Source organism: Trichomonas vaginalis, chromosome V (assembly GCF_026262505.1).
Source record: "Trichomonas vaginalis G3 chromosome V, whole genome shotgun sequence".
Classification (NCBI taxonomy): domain Eukaryota; phylum Parabasalia; order Trichomonadida; family Trichomonadidae; genus Trichomonas; species Trichomonas vaginalis.
Window position 1 is genome coordinate 33,490,704 of NC_067207.1, and position 24,851 is coordinate 33,515,554.

Below are 24,851 nucleotides of genomic sequence, written 5' to 3' on the forward strand. Positions count from 1 at the left end.
AATATGAAAAATTAAGATATGAAATATCAGAAATTCACAGCCAGAAAAATTTAGAAAGACAAAAAAAGAGAAGATCAAATAAAATGAATAAGGATGGTTTTGATGATTATATAGGTGAAGAATATTCTAAACTCAAAAAGAAACTTCCACCTCCTAAAAAGAAACTTCCTCCCAAAAAGAAAAACAGCACTAAAAAAAGGACAAAAATTTCAATTCCTCGAATAGAATCAGAAAGTGAAGATTATTCCTCAACTTCTGATGATTTTGTTGTTGATGATGAAGAAGAAGAGCAAGAAAAGAAAGTTCCAGGATGCGTTGATGATATTCATTCAGATAATTCAGATTATTCCGACGAATTATCATTTGTTTCCGATGCAATGGATTCATATTTATCCTCAGGAGAATCCGAATCTGAAGAAAACGAATCCTCGGAAGGTACTTATTATTCCGATACTTCTGCATCACATTCTGATGGAGATTATTATTCTTATTCCGATTAAAAAAGTTATTTCTAAATGAATGTCAAAAAGTTTACAATTAACCTTAATTATGAAAAGTGTTATTATCATTCATCAATTCTGATAATTGATACTACAGATTAGATTTTCCAGCGTAAAATGAATAAAAAATGTTCATTTGAGCACCACATATAAATATCCCTTATAAAATTGGGTGTTATGCGAAAAATAATATTAATTTGATTCTTTATCTTAATTTATAAAACTAAATCAATATAACATCTTACTACATGATAAATATCACTATTGCATCTAGTTGATAGTCAAGATAAATTATTTTGGAAATCTGATTAAGGATGTTAAACTTTAAAAAATTTTAGCCCTGGGATCCCAAAATTGACAGTTTTTAGCCCAAGCATTTTTTTTGAGCTATTTCTATGAGTTATATGATATAATACACTTAATATAAATAATTCTTACTTTTAGTCACGAAAAAGCATTTTGCGATTTTTGCAGACGATTATTTGGGATTATCCCATCCCGGGTCCAATTCAAAATTTGAAAGGAATTGAGAATGGGGTTGGGATTAATCCCAATCCCTAATAATCGTCGGATTAGATATTGATAATTATTTTAAATATATTTCAATAGTAGTGAATTTTCACTACTACAAATAACTAGTTCAAAGCAATTTTTGAAAAAAATTAAAATAAAAAAAATAATATTTTTGAGATCTGAGATATGAATAATAGTTCCTATGTCTTGGAAAATATATCTGTGGATTTGTTTGATCAGAAAACATATTCAAGCAGATTGAATTGAATAACATATGATAATAGAACAGCGTCAATGAAGCAATTAATATAGAAATGCTTTTTTGTTATGTGTGATGAAGATATCAGTTAATGAATTATGAATATCAAAATAAATAAAATCAATTACTATGAAATTTTTATTAAATCTATCAAAATTTATATCCACAGTATGAGTTGGTATCAATGGTGGTAAGAATAGGCTCTGTTAATGAAAGCATCTAAACTTCCAGCCAAAGACCAAAAAGTGTCATTGTTGCATGGGATAGGACTTCCAACTGGAGTCGCATCAGGCTATACACTTGCTGGAACGGTAAGCAGCCTTTGATCTAATCAATCATAATGCTGCTTCATCCATGCCAGCAAGTGTTTTCGAAAACATATGATGCATCATATGTGTATTCAGTCTTTTGTGAGAACTCTGCAAACCAAAAGTGCAATGTTCACATAGTCTAGCTGTCAGGATATAGTAGCTAAGCTGTGTGGACATTGCGCTTCTAGAGATATACTAGTAATCCGATGTTGGCCAAATGCACTACATTACTTTCCACAGGTTCCCAAAGAGCCCGGTACTTCGTAATTACATGAATAGGGCCAAGTTCTTCCGAGGCCTCTCATTCAATGAGAGACTTCGGAAGAACTTGGTCCTAAAGTATTCCTACTACTGTTCTCTGGTCTGTAAAGGACTAAATAAGCTACAATTTGTCGATAAGAATAGAATTCCTCCGAAATCTCCCATTCAATGAGAGGCCTCGGAGGAATTCTACTCCAAGGTAATGTGCTTGTAGTTTTGCTAATTTTTGTCATCAAAATTGTAGTTTTTCTTATCAAATTTGCAAAATCAAGATTTTTTTGGAGATTTTCAGCAAAACAAAACACGGTAGATAGATGTTATTTTATGATATCTATCTGATTATGACCTCTTTTTGATGTTTGGTAGAAATTCAAAAATTGTTCAAAATAAATGATGATGATGATATCCTCTTTATCTTGAGATATACTGCATATTTTCGCGTGCTGAACGCAGAAAACGAATTTTTGGGATGCAGAGATTCTGAATCACGTGGAAAAATTAGGCTTTAATAAGAAAATAGGCGATTTACTTAGTAAAAAAGTATATAGAAGCATAAAAATGAGAAGCTATTTCTTCATACGAAAGTAAAAAATAACGTATAAACTGCGGGACAAAACCTAGGTGACTCTCAATTTTTGAGAGAGAGCATATGGTAAGTATGGATTCCAGCTAGAAACTCAGTTGTTTTATATTGCCAGATCACTTGTTAAGCAATGTAAACACCTATGGAAATAGGTTGTTGCTTTAAATGCTTGTTTTAATATCTAATAGAATCTTATTTTCCAAATTAGCTCAGAAAAACGAAAAACATACATGTGCATCCAACACACATGATATTTTCTCATAATTGGCGAGCTTACATTAAGATTGCATTACTATTTCAACAGAATATGATGCAATATCTTCAGAAAGTTTGGATAAAAACGAAATTTCCATGGAAACACGTGGAAGTATTATTTATATATTTGGTTGTTTTATTGTTTAAGCTGAATAAAAAAAATAATCGTCTGGGACAAAACCTAGGTGAGAAATTCTGACAATATTTGAATGAAACTCATAGAATTAATTCAATGTGTTTTATCAAAAAGTCTGATCCTCACCTAGGTTTTGTCACGCAGTTTATTTACAGTACGCATACCTATACTGAGACTATGCGCTCTCTAATATTTTACTCGCTCTCTGGCCGGTAAATACCCAGAGAGTTACACCACAATTAACTCATGCTGAAGTTTTCCGGATTTCCTTCCTCAATTGAGAGAAATTCGGAGAACTTCAGCAAAAACGAATTACAAACAAATTCTCTCGCTCTCCATGAACCCAAGAATATACGTGCATTACACTAGAGCAAAAGTTCTTCCGAAGTCTCTCATTCAATGAGAGGCCTCGGAAGAACTTTTGTTCTTTTCGAGTAAAATTACATTTTCCGTTCAATAGAAAGTCAGAAACTACAAGCACATTACCTTGGAGTAGAATTCCTCCGAGGCCTCTCATTGAATGGGAGATTTCGGAGGAATTCTATTCTTATCGACAAATTGTAGCTTATTTAGTCCTTTACAGACCAGAGAACAGTAGTAGGAATACTTTAGGACCAAGTTCTTCCGAAGTCTCTCATTGAATGAGAGGCCTCGGAAGAACTTGGCCCTATTCATGTAATTACGAAGTATCTGACATTTTAGGAGCGAGAGAGCGGTAGTATAAGTGCTTGTGTGCAATAACGTATAACTAATATCGCTAGAAGCACAATAATTTTGCGGCCTAACTACTATATCCTAGTAACTAGGCTGCACAATTATTGTGCTTCTGGTTTGCAGAGCTCTTATGGGAGACCAAGCTGAGGTCTGATTCCAGAACCACTTGCTGGTATGAATGAAGCAGCACTATGATTGGTCAGAACAAAGGCTGCACATCATCCCAGTAAGGGGATGGATGAGCGTGACTCCAGCTATGATCTTCCATATAGAAATGACACTTTTGCGCTTTTTGGCGGGAAAGTTTTGAGTGGGTACTTTGCGCTAGCCCATTCTTACTACCATCACAACCCATTCATACTGCAGTTATAGGGCTTAACCTTTTTTTGGCATAATTTCAATTTTCTAATTTTTTTCAAATTTTCAATTTATGAATATAAGGGATACTATATCTAAAATTACACAATTTGCTTATAATATTATACTTTTATAGATAAATATTTTTAATCTCTTTTTGCCTTCGCCCATTTTTTTATTTTTTTCTTGAAACTCATTGAAAAATTTCAATATGGGATGGATGGTATCCCAAACTTCAAGTAGCCCAAGTGGATTGGGGATTTCCTTACATCCTTAAATCTGATTAATTTAAATTTCGAATAGAGTCACTGTATTAACATTCTGTTGTTATATTTTGAATCCTCATAAGATGGCGATTCTAACCATATGCAGCAATCATGCGGGACCGGAGTCTTAATGGCAAACAGCATTTAAATCAAAAATAATCGTATATCCGAGAATTACTATTATGAATATAGCTTCAGCATGTTCCTATATTATAAAAGCTTGTAATTTCATTGATGGTTCAAATCAAAAATATTTTTTCTGGACTTCGGGAGGAAAAGTAAGTTTTGAAGACTGCGTTTTTGTAAATAATTTAAACAAAGAAATTGTTGGGAGTGGACAATATGAGTTTATTCGGTGCTCCTCTAATGTTCAATCAACTTACACAAAGCTTTAAATGTATTCAAAATCAAAACAAAACAATGCATATTTAATAAATTCTCAATTAAACTAGAAAATGGTATTTTGTTAGATATAAAACTTGCATTTACAGTGATAATATTAATCTAACTGTAAAATTTCATCTTTGTTTTTGTAATATTAAAAGTTTTAGTAAAATCAAGGTAAAAATTGAAAGATTTTTTTTATTATGATAAGTTTATATAAAAAAGACTAACTAAATCTTACATTTCCATTTTTGGATATATGACCTATAATACTAACATCATCATCGTCATCATGATATGATACAAATTCTTCGTTAATGTCAAAGTTTGTCACATCACCTAAAAATTCAATTTTATTTAATGCAATACAAGGAGGATCTTCAGGACATGGTTCGTTCTGGATAAGTCTAACATACTTAGCTGTGTATTCTTGATCAAAATTATATGTTTGCTCTTTGCATCTTCTCATTTCAATATCTTTATCAATTCGATGAATTTCTTTCCATGTTTTGTTGTCATCTGATATTTGCAAGGACCAGCTATACAAACAACACATTACACAGTAGCCAATTTCTTCACAACAGCATCCATTTTGATAGCAGCAGCCTGCACGAAGAAAATATCCTTTAATTTTGAATTTTTTGTTAATTAAAGAAAATGTGATATATGGATGCTCATCATTGCTACGATAACAGTTAGAACACCAATCATAGTTTTTATCCCAAGGATAAATTGCATATTCTGGTTTTGTTAATTGTCTTGACCCGTTAATGTATTGACTCGATGAACCACTGACATCTAAAACAACTATCTTATCAGAATATACTCGCTTGAATATACCATTAACCTCTGAACACTTAGAAAATAGCGAGAAAAGCAAAAAATTCATTTTGTGTCACTTTTTTTGTTTCGTTGAAGGAATAAAATTTAAAAACAATTGAATTTTTATTATTTTCAACATTCATGGATTTGCAAACAATTAACGAAAATGCTCACAATTTGGAATGCACATTTCAATCATGGGAAAAAATCAAACTTTCATGATAATTAATGGCATTATTAACTTTTCATTTTAATTAAACAATATACTTTGATAGTAACAATATTATGTGTGTAAATTTCATATAAGAAACTTTTATACTATATCACTCTAAAGTTATCACAATGCAAACTTAGTAGATATAACCAAATAGCGCGGAAATAAAATTTAAACAATTATTTTTATTCATATTGAATCTCTATTAAATTAAAATATCTCTGTTATTTCTGAGAAGATTTTTCATCATCAGATTTTTTCTTCTTCTTTGGTTTTGATTTACCAAGCCTTGAGGCATATTTTCTCGATTCTTCCGTTTCATGATAAAATCTCCATGGTTTACTTAGCCATGGTTCAGGAGCATAATCAATACCTACTCGAGGTGTTGAAATATAGTCCCAATTATTGCCGTCATCTTCTATCCAGATAATATCTGATGTTGTTAAATCAATTCCATGCATTGATTTTGAAACTTCTAATCTTGCCCCTGTTCTTCCTGGTCCCGGAGCAGTTTCAATGCCTCTAATTAAACAACCCTCTGGTTTGCTTCCTTGTCCAGCTGTAACATTAACCATCCAATAAATTCCATAACAAATATACAAATACAATAAACCTTTTTCTATATTTAATTGGCTTTTCTTCTTTTCGTTGTAGCTATTATAGTGATTTGCAGCATCATCTGGAGCTGCATATGCTTCCGTTTCATTAATTCGAAATTTTTTGATTGTGCCATCTTCGAATTTTCGACAAATAAGCTTTCCAATAAGCTTTTTAGCTACTTCAACAACATCATCTTTAAAAAAATTTTGTTGAAGCCTTTTGGATAATGTCATTCAAAATAATTAAGTTTGATTTGAACCATTAAAAATAAATTCAGAATAACTCATTGAATTTTTTGAAATAAAAATGTCCTATTTAGCTATTCTATTTTAAAATGATTATATGGAGCATGACAATCGATCTTCTTCAAATACAAATCAAATACTATTAATAATTAGATCTCAATTAGTCATTTCGAAAGGACTTAAACATATGAGGATAAATTTCTTTTTTAAAATGAATTTGTTCATAACTCTATTAATTAAACTGCTATTTCTAATAAGAAGATATTCTTTAAGCGCAAATTACATCAAAATTTCAAAATATCATATATGACTATTTGCAAAATAACTTCCCAATGTAATATTCATATTCTTATTCTATAATGAAGTTTGGAATTCAGTTATTAACCTAATGATAAATAAAATTTAAAAATAGATATTTCTTTTTTATTTATAAATCTACAAATCCCAAACAATGCATTCATTTATGAATGCTATATTTTAAGTATATGTAGAAAAGTTCATTTTAACTTCCTGGATTAATTAAATCTTTAGTATTCACATATAAACCATATGTTCAAAGCGTAACTTTATCCCCTCATAAATATGTTTTTAGGGTTTGGGGATCTCAAGGAGGCTTTTTGCACAATATATCTGCAGGAAGAGGTGCTTATTCAGAAGGGAGTATAATTCTTGATAAAACTACAAAATTTGATATTTATGTAGGAACAAGAGGGCATTGTAGTAATGTAAAGTCTGAAACAATCTTTTATCAAGGAGGATTAAATGCAATAGGACCGAAATATAATTTTTCTTCATGCACCGGAGGAGGTGCAACTTTCATTTCATCATATAATAACAAAAATGATATATTTTTGATCTCAGGTTCAGGAGGTGGTTCAGCAATTTTTGAAAAAAAAAGAATATAATGGTGGTTATGGCGGGAGAATAGCTGGGAATGGTAATGGAACCGTTAGAAACAACCATAAATTTTATGGACAAGGTGCTAGTTTTAGTAAACCAGGTACAGGAGGTAGTTATTTTGATGGGTGCTCTCAATGTACTGCTGATTCTGGAACTTTTTTGAAAGGTGGGAATGCTTGTGCTACTTGTTACGCTTCATCCGGAGGTGGCGGAAGTGGATTCTATGGCGGAGGTGGAGGTGCTGACAGTGGAGCTGGTGGAGGTGGAAGTAGTTATGCTAATAATAAAATGCAAAATGTAAAATTTATCGATGGGAATGAAAGAATGAAAGAACCTGATTTGACAGAAAGTATTGGTCATTTCGGAGATGGAATCATAGTTATTGAACCAGTTATTTCTGGAACTTGTAGAAATAATAATATACTTCATCAACACCATTTCATTTTACTGTTGGCAATCCAATTAGAGTCCTAAATTTTTTTTAAGATGCACTTTATGACATTCTCTTACCAAATCAATATATCTTTATTAGAATAGCAAAAAGTATAACAATCATACTATTCTAATGAAGAATCTCTATCAAAAATTTGAATAAGATACATTACGACCGTAAAGGAGTTTATGTGCTGATGCTGTTATAATATCACTTCTTCTAGCCATTTTTTTAACCAACAGTAAATAATAGTGCCAAGTTAGAATAAAATTAACTCATTACACCATTGAATAGTTTCTTAAATATTTGTGTAGTAATTAAATACATTACAAAACAATTCAATAAATTAATATGAAATAAGGTTAATAATTCAGCTTTCCTAACTTTTAATAATGCTGAAATTTTTTGTAGTAAATTTGTATCAATATCATCAACATCAAATGGTGGTGCAATATATATCAATAATATCAAAAATGTTCTTAAATTGCATTCAGATTTATTTTACAAGTGTTCATCATCTCTCGAAGGAGGTTCAATATATATCACGGATAATCCTGTTTCATTCAATAACAATATCTTTCTCGAATGTTTTATTCCTATCAAGAGAAACGACAACCACGGAAACGCCGTTTTCTGTTATCATTCACAAACCAACATTTCTTATTCATCATACACATCATGTAGTCCAGATAAAGATAAGAAAGGCGATAGTTGCATATTTCTCAACAACGAAACCTTTTTCTGTAATATGCTAAATGGCAGTTATAATAACGGATATAAAGGTGCTGGATTGGTATCAATATGGAATGGACATTCTGGAACATATGTTCAAAATTGTCAAGTCTACAAATGCTATGATGGCTTTTTCCTTGAGTTCGGAATATGCTCGTACAAAGCTATTTTTTGTAATTTTATAGATGATTCAGAGCAGGAGACATTGTTTTACATAAGTACAGGATATAAGGCTACATTTGAGGATTGCGTATTCATAAATTGCTCAAATAAAGATTTTGGTGGAGATGGAATATATGATTTCATTCGATGTGTATCAAATGAAAAATTGAAAATGACAAACCTTTCTCCATTTGTTACTTATAATAAGATTTCTTACAAGATTAAACAATGTCTAATAGATCGACAATCAAACTGTTTTGGAAATTATTTTCTTTTTAAGAATAGTATTTTATTCGTTTTGATAATAAACATTTTAGCCATTCATTAAGGGTGCACACGAGAGGACCATGTAAACTTCAGAATTTAGAACCTTATTTTTAGGCATTATCTTGGCTACCTATTTAGGCTCGAAAAGCAAAAAATATCAAAAAATACAACTTGAGTCCATTATGACCCTTTCATGGAGGTAGTTTTTATCCGCTAGTATTTTCCCTTTGAATCTCTTTACAATTCGAAATCAAATTCAAACCTCAGTAGAAGAAAGGAAGAATCGACTTACTACGGTTGTAATACGAATAAATACATATATTTAATTATTTTTATTTACATAATAATTGTTTGAAGCTCATATTCCATCAAATTTTTAAATAAAAACATTAAAATGTTGAAAATGTTCATATATTTTAATAGGGTTTTGGCACTTTATTGAGGAATTACTACATACATAGTCGAACTGAACTTGATATTTTGAAATTTAAATTATTTATCAAAATTAAAATTTAACTTGAAATTTATAATTATTTAGTCATATTTTGCATAATTCTAAGTAGATTTTGTAAAAAATCAAGAAAGAAAAATTTTAACGTGCTTTATTTTTTCTTTTTTATAATAATACATATTATTATATAATTAACATATTCATAATGTTTCACCCGTTCAAAAATATAATCCTCCTCCTCTCAAATAAACGTACATACGGGTGGCCTCTTTTTTCAAAAAATTAAAATTTGAAATTTTGGCCTCAAATATTAGAAATTTTTTCAACCTTCAACGATATATGTTGTCTATATCAGACCTCCTTTCTTTTTGATACTTAACATTAGAGATGTGAAAACTTAAATTTTATAATCCCTGAGATGCACTTTCTTCGATTTTTTTAAAATTTTTGGGATAAATTTTGACATCTTTTTTTTGCTGGCGACCCCCCGTTCACAAAAAAAATATCGAGCGAAGGGGGGGGTCGCCAGCAAAAATCGAAATTTTTTTTTGGTGAACGTATGGAATATCAGGCGGAACTAATTTTGCAGGAGATATGTTTAGTTCTAATTTTTTTGTTGATTGTGATGGATATATGTATGTAGGAATAGCTGATAGTTATCGACCTGATGTTAGAATTCTTAAAACGACATCCCCAAATTTACCATTAACTTTTACTCTTGATAGACAAATATCATCAGGGGCAAGTGTTTGCGATGGACTTTATCCCGACCCTTTTAATAGCACAGTTGTTTATACTAACAGTCACGACAAAACTGTAATTTTATATAATGTTGTCGGGACAATTAACATGAATAATGTTGTTCCTCCAGAAAAACCTTCGAATATTAATGTACCAAGAAAAGGTTTTATTAATCAAAATGTTGAAGTTAATTGGTCAGTTGTTTCATTACCAACCCAATCTGGAATATCATTAGATCAAAATATTGTGTTTTATGAATTAAATTTTTATAATGGATCCCAATGGAACATTATTGATGATCACCTCACAGATAATTCTTGTTATATGATAATTCCGGAGTTACCTGATGTAACAATGACCCAGTTTCGTGTTCGATCATTTATTTTTTATGAACAAGAAAAAGTTTTTAATAATAACAACAATGATGAATATTTATTTTCGCAGAAAGTTGTCATTTTTGTTCTCTCAGACTGTCACACAAAATACACTATAGTATATCATATTGATCATATTTTTACTATTTTATTTTTAAATCCATCATAAAGTAATATAAATTTAAAAATCATAAAATGATGTTACCTCATAGGAGGCTTTAGTTATTATATTAACTTTTACATATAAGCAAAAATGTTTCATAATTATTACAGAAAACTGTAAAAAATGAATAGAATAAATAAATTATCTTTATAATTTTTATGATTTATTGCTTTCCAAAATACTGTGTAAGGTGAGCTTCATAATTCTTAATGTAAGAATCGAAGTCTGGGTTCTTGATAACATCATTGCATTGGAATGATGGAATTTGCTTCATTCCACAGAATTCATGGGATCTAATAATTGGGCCATGAACACTATCTGCTCCTAATCCTTTGAAGAACTGATTTGGATCTGTTAATGATTCAACAGGAGCATTCCATGTGAATGAAAGCATGAACTTCTTGTTGGGGCAGAGGCCGCCATCACCGTACTTCTTTGATGGATCCTTTCTTGAGCGGCCATCACCAGACCAAATTGCAACGAAGAAAACTTCATCAAGATATTTCTTGGCATGCCATGGTGTTCCAAACCACCAGATTGGGAACTGCTAAAGGAGAACATCTGCCCATACAATCTTCTTTACTTCTTCTTCGCAGTTGTAATTTGAATCTGCTTTTGTAACTTGAACTTCATGTCCCTTTTCTTTGAGAGATTTTACTGCGTACTCAACAAGAGCTTCATTAAGCTTGCCCTTGGAAGAAATGAATTCCTTTGCACCATCAATAATCAAGATCTTCATTGAGTTTTAGTGAAAAATGAAGTCGAATTTTTTCAGTATTCAGATGTATTCAAAATAACCGTCGGCCAATCGTTATTTGATAATTATTTTTCATTATTTCAGGAAGGAAATTTATTATACTGAAAGATAAATTTTAAATTATCGGGATACAAAATTTTCTTAGAAAACTTTGAAAATAACCTCACCATTTCAGTACAATTGAATTGACCAATCTCACTATAGTCCGCGCAAAAACACTCCTTGTATCATAACAATATATAATATAAAAGAGTAATGCTAACAAATTTTTTTCTGTTGGTGTTGTCAAGTTTCTTGTCAAAACTATTCGTTAGATTTTTTCAATGGAATTTAATGGGTAATGACAGTTACCTTGAAAATAGCAATATCAAATAAGGCATTTAATATAGTTCTATGAAAACGATGTATTAAACCATCTTTTAATTTATCATTAACAAAAAATTTGATTTCGAGAAACTGATTTAAGAAAATTAGATTAATGCATATCAAAAATGATTGATTTTTTCTATTAATAACTTCATAATGAATATATGGAATCAATATTTTCCCAATCAAAATTTCGAATTCAATAATCTTTACAAAAAACAAAATAATTCCATTTAAATGAGTATTACATTAAAACATCATTATATCATTTCATGACGGGTTTAATATTAGAAAAATCAATTGAATATGATTTTAATCAATGTAGATTTTTTTGTATTTTGATGAAGATCTAATTGTTCTAATGCTTAATCAAAAGATCATTAAATTTTATTATATTTTTTGCTTCTTGTAAACTTCTCAAATTTGATGCATTTTGAAATTTTTATTGTTTAATGGAAGAAGAAGATGTCGGCGAGAATTTTTCACTAGATATTGCAAGTAGTGATCTTTCCAAGTGCTTTACAGAGAATTGCCTAGTCTACAATTAACTCCTGTAACTGATAACATAGATACATTTACAAAATCAGATAATTTCCCAAATGCCTGGTTTGGAAATCTTACAGTTCAAAAATTATATAAACCTACATTCCCTGGTTTGGAAGCTAACACAAATGCTTTAGCAGTGGTTAGAATGATATGCATTATTAACATTTTAGAGAAATACAATGAACTAAAGAAAAGTGTCATATGCAATTTCAAGAAAAAGATGGAAATAATGAAATATGATAAACAAATTGATCAAAATACTGCCCAGAAGGAAGTTGATGATTGTGTTAACTGCCTAAATCATATCGCAAAATCTGCTGAAAATCAAATAGAAAACATTTTACACTCAACAAAAAACAAAGCTGATGATTCATTGAACCTTAATAAACTTGATATTGAGAAAGAAAGAGAAGTTTGTAAGATCATATTTGGTACAGATATCAAATCAAAACTTCCTCATGGCATAGTCGATAATCTTTGCAAGAAAATTCAAAAAGACAAAATAAAGATTCAAAGACTGATTGCTCAAAGACGATATTTCTTAAAAGAGAAATATGCAAAAGATGAGGGGTCTAGACCAAAATGGGTTCCAAAAGAAATCACAGCTCAAATGTTATTAGAATTTTCTCAAGGAACAAGAAATGCAATTAATATTGGATCTAGTGAACCAAATACACAAGATGTTATCCTAACATTTTATCAATTGCCATTGTTTTAAAATAATATTACTTATTTTACCAATCAATTATAAGAATAAAATAATAATCAAAATTATTTGCGTTTAAAAGTATAGTTGGTATGAATTTGGAAGGAATTTCAAATTTATATTCCAATAAAAAGAAGGAAGTTAAAAAAAATTGGTAATTACGAAAACGCAATTGATTTATACAAACAAAGAAATGATAATTGAATTGATATCAGAAGTTAACGAATGAAAGTCAATGAACTAGGAATTCCGCAATAATCCATGATAGAAGCTGTATTTGATATTAAACCAACTGGTTGCAATGGTCTAGAAATATCTATTTCTTCCTGATCTTTGATAATATTATCAGGGTTTGGTTCTTCAGGTTCGACTTCTATATTAAGATTATTGTAATACGGCATCTGATCTGTAGAACTTCCCCAATGAATAACACGTGGTTGATTAGATTCTACTTGTTTTCGAAGATTTTTGATTTCGTTAGTTGTTGGGAGGCGAGATTGAGGCCTTGAGGGAGATCTTCCAAATGATTTGAAAGGTTGTTTTGTCATTACTGACTTCGGACGACGTGCAGAAGTTGGGCAAGATTTTGGAATTGATTCGATATCAAGAGAAACGACGTTTTTAGGTGCAAACCTTAATCCTGTTTGTTTTGGTACTAATTTTTTAGCATGATTACGTGTTGTTTTTGGAGAGTAAATACTTCAGGTAAATCTCCGATTTCGCTAACGTAATGAATAGGAGTCATAGGTCTACTTACTTCTGTTTCAAATAGGCCGCAGTTACAGCCTCATATCGGATAAAAATTTTTTTAACGGATATTTTTATGATGTTTACGTAGATTTTATGGAAAATCTAACTTGTCTCGGAAAAATTTTATAGCTGTCTCTAGCTCGAACTTAAGTGAATGGTTGGAATACTCAATGCAATTACTTTTACCTGAATTCATACATATATTGTTCAATTTGTATTCAATTCTCGATTTTATACAGACAATACAGAACGTTGAACTAGATACATACTATTTAAAGTTACAGCACATTAACAGAAAGTATTTTTACCAGAGCATTACCTTTTATTTAACATTTCGATTACTTTAATATTGCAATATTTGATGCTGCTTGAAAAAAATCTTTCTACGTGTTTATGCCTATGATGAATCATAGATGTAAATATATGATTACCAAGTCTATTTAAAAATTTTTATTTTTTTGACATTCGTTTTGTTTCTCTTACTTTCCAAGATGTTGTTCGTTCTGAAATTTTACAATATCCCAAATAGAGATTCAAATTAAAGAATATTTGTAATAAAAAATAAAAAATTAAGTAAATCAAGAACTGAAGATCTTTAAAATAAGAAATAAAAATGATTTTTAGTAATTGGAATAGTACAATTTAATCGCATTTCATAATAAGATCTAAGATGAGACCGAAACCTAAAGTAGAGAGCAATGCAACATTTGGAACAAATGAGCCTCTGCAATTGATATTATCATCACCCCAAATAACTGCATTTGTGCAATAATACTTTCCTTTGACCTTAATTGCTAGAGAAATGGCAAATCCGAGAACTGCTAAGCAAATACCCATTGCTGCCCAGAAGAAAATAATTCCAAGACATTTGCAGCATTCAAAATTCCAGAAAATGAACCAAACAACCCACGCAGCACAGCCAGCCATGCAGAAGAAACAGCAAGAGGCAACAATATTGAAAAGTTCTGTGTATGTCTTGGTTCTCCAGTCTTTGCTAACTTGGTTTAGGTTCTTTGCCCATCTGATGTACCAAACTGTGAGGCCTGCAAGACCAGCAACAGTTGCCAAGAAGGCAATGACACATAATACGCGTTTAATAATAGACTTCTTTTTGAAGAAATCATTCAATCTGCAACCCATTCTGAAGAAATGATGTGAATTTTATAACTTTTTATGATTGTTCAGAATTGAGATAGTATTCAATTTTGGCTGCCGAGCCATTATTGTGTTATTCAATATACTAAACCAAATCATAGTAGAATTATTTTACAGAACATTTTACAGTTTATGAAAGTTTCAATATTTTTACACAGTGGAATCAAATTTATATCAATATGTAGCGATGGTTATATAAAACGAAATCATTTCTCACAAAAATTGTGTGATGATAAAAAACAATTGAGAAGAAATAAAGTCCAATTCAAACATATCTGAATTATCAATCATGAAATATCTTCGATTGTTGCATGCTAAGTAGTGTCAACGATAGAAATTGAGAGCCTATTAATCGTCGAGGAAGTACGATTATTTTTTGGGCGAAAAAGTATCTTAAAATATGATTATTAATATGTTTTTAAAATAAAAAATTTGAAAGTTAATTTGAGATTCTGATATAATTTTTTGAATGAAAAAAATAAATATAGTCTATATGAGTTTTTGAATAATCACACTTGAGATATATCTAAAAAATAATTAAAAATAGAGTTTGAGAAGACTTTTCAAGGTGTAATGAAAAGTGTGATATAGAAAATAATTATAGATATTTTAATTTTATATATTGTGCTAAGCATTATATTAAATTTTTAGGAAAAACACTTTTCATAAGTATTCAATATTTGAAAATACGCTCCAAAAAAGAATAGATTCTTTTATATTCGCTTATATAAAAGGAGACTCTCTATCAGATGCGAATGCCTGAATTCAGCACCTCTGATAGAGAGTTTCCTCTTATATAAGCAAATCTTTTTCATTCGTTTTTGTTAATATAAAAACATAAAATCTACCAATATGAGAAATTAAACCCTGCGAGGCACCAGTCTAGAACTGGCACTTCGCAGGGTTGAATTTCTCTTGACAAAATACAATAATCAAATGCTCCAAAGTTTTCAAATTTTTATTAGGAATAGGAGCCTACAAAGCACTGATTATATATCAGTGCCTGGTAGGCTCCTATTCCTTCTCTAAATGGGAGAAACTTTGTTTGAATAAGATAACATGCGAACAAAGTTTCTCCCATTTAGAGTGGGATTTGGAGGGTGGGAGGTACATAGATAGACTATGTATCTCTCACCCTCCAATTCCCTCGGGAAAGTTCGAAAACTTTGGTGCAATCAGCAACGATTGCACCAAAGTTTTTGCGTTTAATTGAAGGAATTGCTCTTTATGATATATACAGTTACAATGCATATATCATAAGGAGCAATTCCTTCCAGATATCTGGCAAACTTGCTCGCAATGGTTCACAATTGCGAACAAGTTTTGTCATTTGTCAAGAGAAATTAAACCCTGCGAAGCGCCAGTTCTAGACTGGTGCCTCGCAGGGTTTAATTTCTCATATTGGTAGATTTTTATGTTTTTATATTAACAATAACTCATGAAAAAGATCCGCTTATATAAGAGGAAACTCTCTATCAGAGGTGCTGAATTCATGCATTCGCATCTGATAGAGAGTTTCCTTTTATATAAGCAAATATAAGAGAATCTATTTTTTTTGGACCGTATTCTCAAATATTGAATACTTATGAAAAGTGTTTTTTTCTAAAAATCTCAGAATATATTTACAATAGTAAAATAAATAAGATATTTAAATTTATTTTTAAATGCTTTTTTTATATGAGATTCTCAAAAGTTATATCAAAAGTCTGTTTTTTTCTAAAATCTAATATCATAATCTATTTCTCATTTTAAGTACATCTTAATTCATTTTATTTTCTATATTTTTTCAATATTTTTGAGGGAATTGTGTTGCTTCCCCGACGATAAAATTGAGAGGTTTACACATTGACACTACTTAGCATGCAACACGATAATAGAGATTGGGACAAAGTTGCAATTCGGCACTTTTTGTAAAAAAAATGGGGTCATACTCATAATGAATAGAGACTTATAGCCAAGTCTTGATATCATGCAGGGAGAATATACATTGATAAGCAATTATATTTTATAGTAGTAGTATTCAGAAATTCTTACAATTTACAATACAATTTTCAAAAATGGATAAAGACTTATAGCCAAGTCTTGATATCATGCAGGGAGAATATACATTGATAAGCAATTATATTTTATAGTAGTAGTATTCAGAAATTCTTACAATTTACAATACAATTTTCAAAAATGGATAAAGACCAATAGCCAAGTCTTGATATCATGCAGGGAGACTCTCTACAAATACAAAAATTGATTATCATAAGGAAATACAAATTTATCAATTTTCATGTGAAAATTACATAAATTTGTTCTCCAATAAATAGCAATAATACTTTGAATGTTATATTAAGTAATATAGCTTCAGGTAAATAAGCTTACACTTCAAAAATATACTGTTTATTCATTAATTTTAAAAAAAGTCCAAATTATCTAATCTTGCTTACTCTTCCTTTAAACTTCTTTGTGCCAAATTTAATATTGTCTTCAAAGATGGAATAAGGACATTAGGTTCAATCCTTCGGCTTTCGACAATTTCCAAAATGTGTTGAATTAATTTCAAACATTCATCGTGTTTTGAAGCTCTTTGCTCAACAATCCGATTACCTGCCCTTGTAAGAATTCTTACTGCTCTATCTTCATTCAAAACATTAGCGACTTGAACCTTAATAATCGCATTTGGAATCACAACAGTGATGAGAGTTATGACGATATAAAAAACTATTTTATTATACTCATTCGAAATTAAAAATAATAAAATTTATATATATTAATTTCATTAAATCAAGGTTAAAAATCTCACCGGAAAAATAACCTCAGTGTGATAAATTTATCACCGGAAAAATTTACAATAAGGTTAATACCGAAAATATCGAAAAATAAACATTTAAGGTTAATTTAAGAGTATGCACTTTTGTCACCTACTCCACGATAATATTAAAATTAAACAAATCTAATTTTCGAATAAAAACAATTTATTCAATTATTTACAGATAGATATTATTAGAAATCTACTATAGATACAATAAGTTGGCATCGCTAAACTTCAAAATGATCTCTCAAGCTTAAATTATGACGAAATCAATTCAAAAATGATTGTAAATATCATTTTAGAAGAGAAAATAATAAGAACAACATCTCATTATCAGGAATATAAGGTATTTTAAACAGATATTCATGTCTAATTAAGGTTTTATTGAGAATTTTGATCAAATTTTTAAGGATAAATCAAAGTTTTTGGATTCGTAGTTAAGCAAAATAAAATATTTTTGTTTTCTAAAATAATTTTTAAGCAAACAATAGACAAAACAAACCTCAAAAAATCAAAATAAATTTAACCTTTCAAAACCACAAGAATTAGATATGTGTCTTAGCATTAAATACGTTTCTAAAAGCTCTTCTTGCAGTTCGATTGCTTAAACACTGTTCCTGAACTTGTTCATTAGTATATACGTATTCTTCTGCATTTACTTGTGGATAACGACTGAAAGGACATTGTCCTAATGGAGGAATAACAGGATTCGATGGTTTGAAGCCTTTTGTGGATTCTGGGGAAAATGTATCTTTATATACTGAATACATTAAAGATCTAGATGTAGAAGGAGGTTCTCTTAATCTTGGAGAGTTTGGATTGGTTTGTACATACGTATTATTCATTAAATGGTCTTCTTTCAGGATTCTTTTGTAAAGATAAGCTTGTCCTCGTGGACTGCTCTCGAAATCAGGAGCTTTGTCAATATATGGATAGTAGTTTGCGTTTGTATCACACCAATTGGCTATTTCTCTGATAAAAGCGATATTTAATTCAGCAGTCGGTAAAATTCTCTCCATTGCTAATGGATTGAATAATTTTCGGCATTGAAACTCGATAATGTTTGATTTTGGTTGTTGAACTCCTGCATATTTTGATGAATTTCCAAATATTCCTTGCTCCATGATTTGGGAGCGTCTTGTAACATCCATTTGCTTTCTTCTTGGAGATATTTGTGGGAAGCAGTGATTTACATCGATAACAGAGGTTGCTGTAGTAAGAACAAATTCAGGCTGAGGTTCCAGAACGCCTGTAACGAGTTTTGGTAGCTTCTTGATAGTCATTCCTCCCTTTAGAAGCGCGATAAGCTTTGATCTCTTCTTTTCATCGTGGATTAGAGCCCATGTTTTTACTGGTTTAATATAATTAGGATTAAATGATTGTTCTATTAGTGATTCTATTTCCTGTGTCAATGGATGCTCTTTCTCCTGCAATAATATTGTTCTAAGATCAGCTTTTAGTGTATTCATTCCTTTACACGAAAAAAAATTGAAAAATCTCGTTGATAAGATTACAACAAACGAGATCCGATCAAAGCAGGTCAGGTGAGTGGGGCTTCCAGGCACTTCGTGCCCTCTAGCCCCTAAAAAACCTAGAGGAGAACTAAAAAAATTATATAGTAAAAAATTAAAGTTTTTATTCGATAAGAACGACATCGCTATCGTTTTCTTCTTCCTCCTCCTCTTCTTCATAGTCAGTATCTGATGGCTCTTTGTCAGCCACATGACCAGCAACAAATATTGAGACAAATTGTTTCTTTGGTTTTGTTAGCAGGAACTTTTGATGGTCGTAGAACACGAATTCTACATTTTGAAAATGTTGTGCTGAGTATTCTGTGAAATGGGAAATTGGAATTGGTTCTCCCATGCCAAAACCAGCAATGGACGCGAACAAAACATCGTCTTCGACTCTTGCAGGTTTGTCAATTGCAACAGTAGTTATTATGTGAGGTTTTCCTTCACATCCTGCAAGAGATTGTACATGATAGATTGCTTTTTCTTCTCCCTCAGGAACTGAAAGTGTGAAATGGAATGAGAGTTCTCCATATTCATTTGCTTCTTCGTAATAGTTGTATGTTGTAGGATACACCAATTGAAATTTTCCTATTCTTGTTTCCCTCAGGTGTTGTCTATATTGCTTGGGAAAACATAAAATAAATTGCTCTATAGCTTGTGTTGCTATTAGATTAGTTGTAACTGGTAATTTTGAGGCGAAAAGGTCTACAAGAACACCGGGATTTTTTATGTCGTTTTCAATTGGTTTAAGAGATTCTATGACTTTGTTAAACATTTCAATATAATCTGAGTTGTCTTCGACCCCCCAATTGTTAAGAAGTTTATACAACAAATTCAGTCTTTTCATGGCGTATTTTCTTTGAATGGATTCGGGTAGCGAGAGGTTACAGTTGTCGCTTTGTGTTTCGTTACTCGAATATTGTTCAAGAGAAATTAAATCTTGAAATTGTGCTCTTGTTAACATACTTGTAGTTTGAGAGACTATATCTTGTTCTATTGGTTGTACATCTGTTTCAGATGTTTCTGTTGTGTTTTGAGAAGAAGAAGAACTCAAATTGTTGGACAATTTGTCTTGAATTGTAGAACTATGTGAAACTTGTTCTGGTGCTGTTTGGACAACTGTTTCAGATGTTTCTGTTGTGTTTTGAGAAGAAGAAGAACTCAAATTGTTGGACAATTTGTCTTGAATTGTATGAGGAGGTTGCTTTGGTATTATAGGAGGTCGTAAGGGTTTTGAGAATGGTGAGACATAAGCTGTAGGAACTTTAACTGCAGAGGTAGTCGACGAATTGTTTGCGACACTTGTTCTTCCTTCCATTATGAAAAATGAACTGTTTTTTTCGGACCACTCATAGAAAAGTTTGAGATAAACCGTTTTCGTCAACGGAGACCCCACTATTTTTTTATTTTATTTAATAGTTACCGTTGGAAAAACGGTTTATCTCAAATATTGAATGAACTATAAACGTTTTTTGTTTTCTATATATACTTTTTTGTCCAACGGTAAAACTTTTTACACAACGGTTTTTAAGAGTCGTCGCCGTTGACTTTTTTGTAGAGCACTCAAAATAGTATAACTTTGTCCGGACAAATAAGGGTCTATCGTCGCTACAGGAAAAGTTACAGGCGTTCCAAGGAAGTATACTTTGAGAAGCCTTTTCTCTCTTATAGAATGAGATAGGACGGTTATTTTACAAAACTGACAACACTTTGACCGAGTAGTTTTTTGTGCTGAACAAAAAGTGTCATATAAACATCTGTCAAAACCCGCTTTTTAACTTCACTTAAAATGCCACGTAAGCTACGTAAGAATATACGTAAGAGGAAGGGAGCATTGAAACATCCAATAGTAAAACTGACACCACAACAACAGTTGCAACAACAAATGATGAATGACCCCACTATGTTGCAACAAATGTCAAGCAACCCTATGCTTTTAAACCGAGTTATTGGTGCACAGAGTGGAGGTTTAAGAGCGGCACTTTTAGCGAAAATGGCAGGCTATGGTGGAGCTGCAGACGGAACAGCTTATAACCCTCAAAGTCAAATGAATTTGAGTTCACTCAAAAATCAAATAACAGATGTCAAAAAGTCAAACATAGACATACAGAAACAAATAAGTGAAAACGAAAAGAAACTAGAATATGACAGACACACAAAGAAACTCAATGAGTTAAACGTAGAGAAAAAGAAGAAAGAAGAACAACTGAAAGAACTAAGTACAGAGGAATATGCGAAAAAGTGTCAGAAAAAGCAGCAGAAGTAGCAAAAATGGAACAAGATGTCATAAATTTGAAAAACCATACTACTCAATATAAAGTACTGAAAGATGAAGAGATAAAACAAAAAGCCCTGAAGACATATATGGATAGCAATGAGTATAAAAAAGAAGTTGAAGCAAATGTAAAGGCAGAAAAACTTTTACAGTTGCAAAACCAAACCGTACAGTATGAAAACTTAGCACAAGAAAGTAAAAATAACGACGCAGCCATGCAAAAGGCAATGAAAAGCGCAGAATATATAAAAGCTAATAATGACTGGTTAGATGCCCAAGCCAACGCTAAAGCAGCCCAACTTATAGGGTCAATAAGGACAAAAATACGAGCGGATGAAGACAGTTCAAATGAAGCTTTAATGAATGCTGACTTTAAGAATGCCTTCGAAGCTCTTCATAGTAAGGTGAAACTAGTGAACGACTTCTCATCTGGAAAGAAACTGAAGTCTGAAGGTTTCGACAAAGAGTTAAGAGAAGTAGCACAAAATATGACGAAAATAACAGATGCAGCAACGAGACAGGCAGTTCAAAGTGCCTATGACGCCGTTAGAGCAACTGTTGTGGAAAGTCAAGAAAAAGAGTTACAACAGACCAAAACAGACCTAGTAAATGCTTTCTTAAAAACGAAAAGTCAGGTAGGACATTATGCTGCAGATGGAACATATGTGCCAGCTGGTGGAACTTATATACCACCAAACCCTCCAAGAGAAGCACCTGCACCAGGACTACCTAAAACATTTACATCGTCACATGGACACAGACACAGGCATGCACCAAAACCAACACAACAACCAACACAACAACCAACACAACAACCAACAGTTCAAAATCCAGCACAACAACAACAACCAAAACCAACAGTTCAAAACCCTGCACAGCAACCAACAGTTCAAAACCCTGCACAACAACAACCACAAACAGAACAAGGACATAAAAGAAGTAGAGAAAAAGGAAACCAAGAATTCTTAAAAATGCTTAAGGAAGAGTATGGTTACCCAGATACTCTTGACTTTAGTGACAGATATAAAGAAGCTATTAGAAAGTTCAAGGAAGGAAATACTGACCCGAACCTATTTAGCTTTATGGTTCAGCACCAAATGGGATATAATCTCAAACCTGAAAAATACAAGCTCGCTAAGGGATATGATTTAATAGCATATCATCCAAATGACATGGATGAATTTACTCCGAGATATTTGGTGTCAGAGCTAAATGATAATTCAACTCTCTTCATGAAACGCGTAAAAAATAGAGACGGAACGAAAGAAGAAAGGTTTATGAGTCCGGATGACTTAGATAGGGAACTTTTTAAAAACGGTCTCGGAATATATGAAATGCTAGCAGATGAGGTACAAGAAACTCAACAGGAAGAAGTTCAGATACAACCAGACATGGAAGAAATAGTTCAGCAACAACAGCTAGAAGAGCCTGAAGGAAACGAACAAGTCCCTCCTTTGGAAACTAACTTCACAGAACTAGATGAAGATTTGGAACAGCCGAAAAATCTTGACCCTCAACAAGAGTATGAGGTGAATATAGAATCTTTCCAAGAGTCTAAGAAAAATTCGGCTGACATAGTAGAAGAATATCGAAAAATGTTCACCGACATACAAAAGACTCCAACATCAGATGAAAATATTCAGCATAGAATGGAAGTACTGAAAGAAAATGTACGCAAATACAATAATCCTTTTTACTTACGACCATATAACGTTCAATCTTTGGCTGAACTCGGTGAAAATAAAAGGTTAAATTTCAACAAAACATATAGAAATGAAACATTGTTTAAAGTTCATTCAGAACCTAACCAATATGGAAACAAACCTACTTTTGTTTCTGCAGACTATGGAACTACAATGAAATGGGGTCATAAAGCTAATCCGGATAGGTGGTTCATAAACTTACAACCTCAATTCCAAGAAGTTGTAGACGCAATGGAAGTGAATGGTGAACCAGATATAACGGGTATTTTCAGCGCGGCTTTAATGCCATTGAAAGATATGAAAGATGCAGATATTTTGGACCAGTATGAAATGAACATGGCTGAGGGAAATATAACACCTGACGTTCTAGAACATTTATCTCAAAGAACTACACAGAACCATAGAGATGGTATATTTGGTGAAGAGTTTAGAAAGAGAGTTAGGGAGAGAGAAGGAAGAGAACCTATTGTACATGACCTTGCAAACGAAAGTTTGCAAAATGTCATAAAAACTTACTTTGCAGACAATGAACTGAGAAGGGATGAATATTTAAGAAAACTCAAATGGACAGTACCAAATGAAATGTTAGTATTGAAAAACATGATCCATGACAAAATAAAACCAACTACAGAAATAAATGACGCAAGACTGAAACGTTGGGTAAAAGCTTTCCCATTCACAAAAGATATTATTGTAGAGATGCGAGTTTCCGAATTTTTTTAGCCCTGGGATGTCATAACCGCTGCGGTTTTGTAAAATTTGGGATAAATTTTGACAATCCATTTTTTGTGGGATGTACGTTTATATCAATTTGCTCGGCGTTTGCCGAGCTATTGTACAATCCTACTCGAATTCATTACGCAGCCCTGGTCACTCAAAGGCCAGGGCATACAATTACAAAATAGTAGAGTGAGACTCTTCTAATTTCTTCCAATCACAAGGAAGATCTTAGAAGAGCCTCACTCTACTCGAACACATTACGCAGCTCCTGCTCAACAATGAGCAGGTCTTACCACTTTGAGAGGCTTTCGTTCGAGTTCTGATGCAGATCCCAACGCGAGCGAGAGTCTCTCAAGCAAGCTTCTAATTCGTAGCTAGAGTTTCACTCTTATGAACTGGCAGCCAATTTGAGAGACTTTCGCTCGAGATCTAATGAAAAATCAGAACTCGGCCAAAAATTGCCCAAACAGGCTTGTAATTCGTAGCTATAGTATTGATCGTATGGATGTGTTGCCAATATGAGAGACTTTCGCTCGATGTCTGATATTGCATCAGACATCGAGCGAAAGTCACTCAAAACAGCTTAGACATGTCTATTTTGACGGCATTAAATGATTTCATAGGAAATGTCTCAGTTGTTAATTAAGTTCACGTGAGCTTTTATGAATGAAAATAAAGTAAAAAAAAAGAATTTTCTCAAAAAAATTGTGTACGCATTGAAATTTTTATCGATAAATTTAGATATGTCATCAATAATATAATATAATTTAAATTCGTGGAGTACACTTGGGATAATTGAATATGGGCTACCCCATCCCAACCTCTCAAACTTCCTCTGAATTTGGACAAGGTATCCCAATCCCAAAGACCTATCTGAATAAAATGAAATAAGTATTATTATATATATATTTATTTG

The 24,851-nt window shown here is 31.8% G+C and overlaps 11 protein-coding genes across 11 annotated transcripts, besides 8 other annotated features; 4 read left to right on the forward strand and 7 right to left on the reverse strand.

Annotated features, from left to right (window-relative positions):
- Positions 1-712: part of a mobile genetic element that runs on past the window's edge.
- TVAGG3_0450180 (uncharacterized protein) lies at positions 84-500 on the forward strand (the record flags this gene model as incomplete). Its single annotated transcript, XM_001315561.1, has 1 exon — positions 84-500. One exon carries the CDS (start codon positions 84-86, stop codon positions 498-500), a length of 417 nt encoding a protein of 138 aa, XP_001315596.1.
- A 1,138-nt stretch (positions 713-1,850) lies between the features above and the next one.
- Positions 1,851-1,925: a mobile genetic element.
- Positions 1,926-2,067: 142 nt separating this feature from the next.
- Positions 2,068-2,445: a mobile genetic element.
- Positions 2,446-3,008: 563 nt separating this feature from the next.
- Positions 3,009-3,648: a mobile genetic element.
- Positions 3,649-4,765: 1,117 nt separating this feature from the next.
- On the reverse strand, positions 4,766-5,428 carry TVAGG3_0450220 (galactose-binding domain-like family; the record flags this gene model as incomplete). Its single annotated transcript, XM_001315560.1, has 1 exon — positions 4,766-5,428. One exon carries the CDS (start codon positions 5,426-5,428, stop codon positions 4,766-4,768), a length of 663 nt encoding a protein of 220 aa, XP_001315595.1.
- A 366-nt stretch (positions 5,429-5,794) lies between these two features.
- On the reverse strand, positions 5,795-6,433 carry TVAGG3_0450230 (DNA-7-methyladenine glycosylase protein; the record flags this gene model as incomplete). The annotated part of the gene is made up of 1 exon (XM_001315559.1): positions 5,800-6,408. The coding sequence occupies one exon, from the start codon at positions 6,406-6,408 to the stop codon at positions 5,800-5,802; it is 609 nt and encodes a 202-aa protein (XP_001315594.1).
- Positions 6,434-8,976: 2,543 nt separating this feature from the next.
- Positions 8,977-9,629: a mobile genetic element.
- Positions 9,630-10,806: 1,177 nt separating this feature from the next.
- On the reverse strand, positions 10,807-11,037 carry TVAGG3_0450250 (flavodoxin-like fold; the record flags this gene model as incomplete). The annotated part of the gene is made up of 1 exon (XM_001315558.1): positions 10,807-11,037. One exon carries the CDS (start codon positions 11,035-11,037, stop codon positions 10,807-10,809), a length of 231 nt encoding a protein of 76 aa, XP_001315593.1.
- Positions 11,038-11,190: 153 nt separating this feature from the next.
- TVAGG3_0450260 (flavodoxin-like fold) lies at positions 11,191-11,382 on the reverse strand (the record flags this gene model as incomplete). Its single annotated transcript, XM_001315557.1, has 1 exon — positions 11,191-11,382. The coding sequence occupies one exon, from the start codon at positions 11,380-11,382 to the stop codon at positions 11,191-11,193; it is 192 nt and encodes a 63-aa protein (XP_001315592.1).
- A 1,150-nt stretch (positions 11,383-12,532) lies between these two features.
- Positions 12,533-13,030, forward strand: TVAGG3_0450270 (uncharacterized protein; the record flags this gene model as incomplete). Its single annotated transcript, XM_051234586.1, has 1 exon — positions 12,533-13,030. The coding sequence occupies one exon, from the start codon at positions 12,533-12,535 to the stop codon at positions 13,028-13,030; it is 498 nt and encodes a 165-aa protein (XP_051104316.1).
- Positions 13,031-14,410: 1,380 nt separating this feature from the next.
- Positions 14,411-14,908, reverse strand: TVAGG3_0450280 (uncharacterized protein; the record flags this gene model as incomplete). Its single annotated transcript, XM_001296307.1, has 1 exon — positions 14,411-14,908. The coding sequence occupies one exon, from the start codon at positions 14,906-14,908 to the stop codon at positions 14,411-14,413; it is 498 nt and encodes a 165-aa protein (XP_001296308.1).
- Positions 14,909-15,860: 952 nt separating this feature from the next.
- Positions 15,861-16,247: a mobile genetic element.
- A 552-nt stretch (positions 16,248-16,799) lies between these two features.
- Positions 16,800-17,624: a mobile genetic element.
- Positions 17,625-17,838: a mobile genetic element.
- Positions 17,839-18,268: 430 nt separating this feature from the next.
- Positions 18,269-19,192, reverse strand: TVAGG3_0450320 (uncharacterized protein; the record flags this gene model as incomplete). The annotated part of the gene is made up of 1 exon (XM_001315556.1): positions 18,269-19,192. The coding sequence occupies one exon, from the start codon at positions 19,190-19,192 to the stop codon at positions 18,269-18,271; it is 924 nt and encodes a 307-aa protein (XP_001315591.1).
- Positions 19,193-19,358: 166 nt separating this feature from the next.
- TVAGG3_0450330 (attachment subunit-related family) lies at positions 19,359-20,414 on the reverse strand (the record flags this gene model as incomplete). The annotated part of the gene is made up of 1 exon (XM_051234587.1): positions 19,359-20,414. One exon carries the CDS (start codon positions 20,412-20,414, stop codon positions 19,359-19,361), a length of 1,056 nt encoding a protein of 351 aa, XP_051104317.1.
- Positions 20,415-21,026: 612 nt separating this feature from the next.
- TVAGG3_0450340 (protein of unknown function, DUF4106 family) lies at positions 21,027-21,356 on the forward strand (the record flags this gene model as incomplete). Its single annotated transcript, XM_051234588.1, has 1 exon — positions 21,027-21,356. A coding segment is annotated over one exon (330 nt), but the record flags the coding sequence as incomplete, so codon positions are not given.
- Positions 21,357-21,508: 152 nt separating this feature from the next.
- On the forward strand, positions 21,509-23,938 carry TVAGG3_0450350 (protein of unknown function, DUF4106 family; the record flags this gene model as incomplete). Its single annotated transcript, XM_051234589.1, has 1 exon — positions 21,509-23,938. One exon carries the CDS (start codon positions 21,509-21,511, stop codon positions 23,936-23,938), a length of 2,430 nt encoding a protein of 809 aa, XP_051104319.1.
- Between the last annotated feature and the right edge of the window lie 913 nt (positions 23,939-24,851).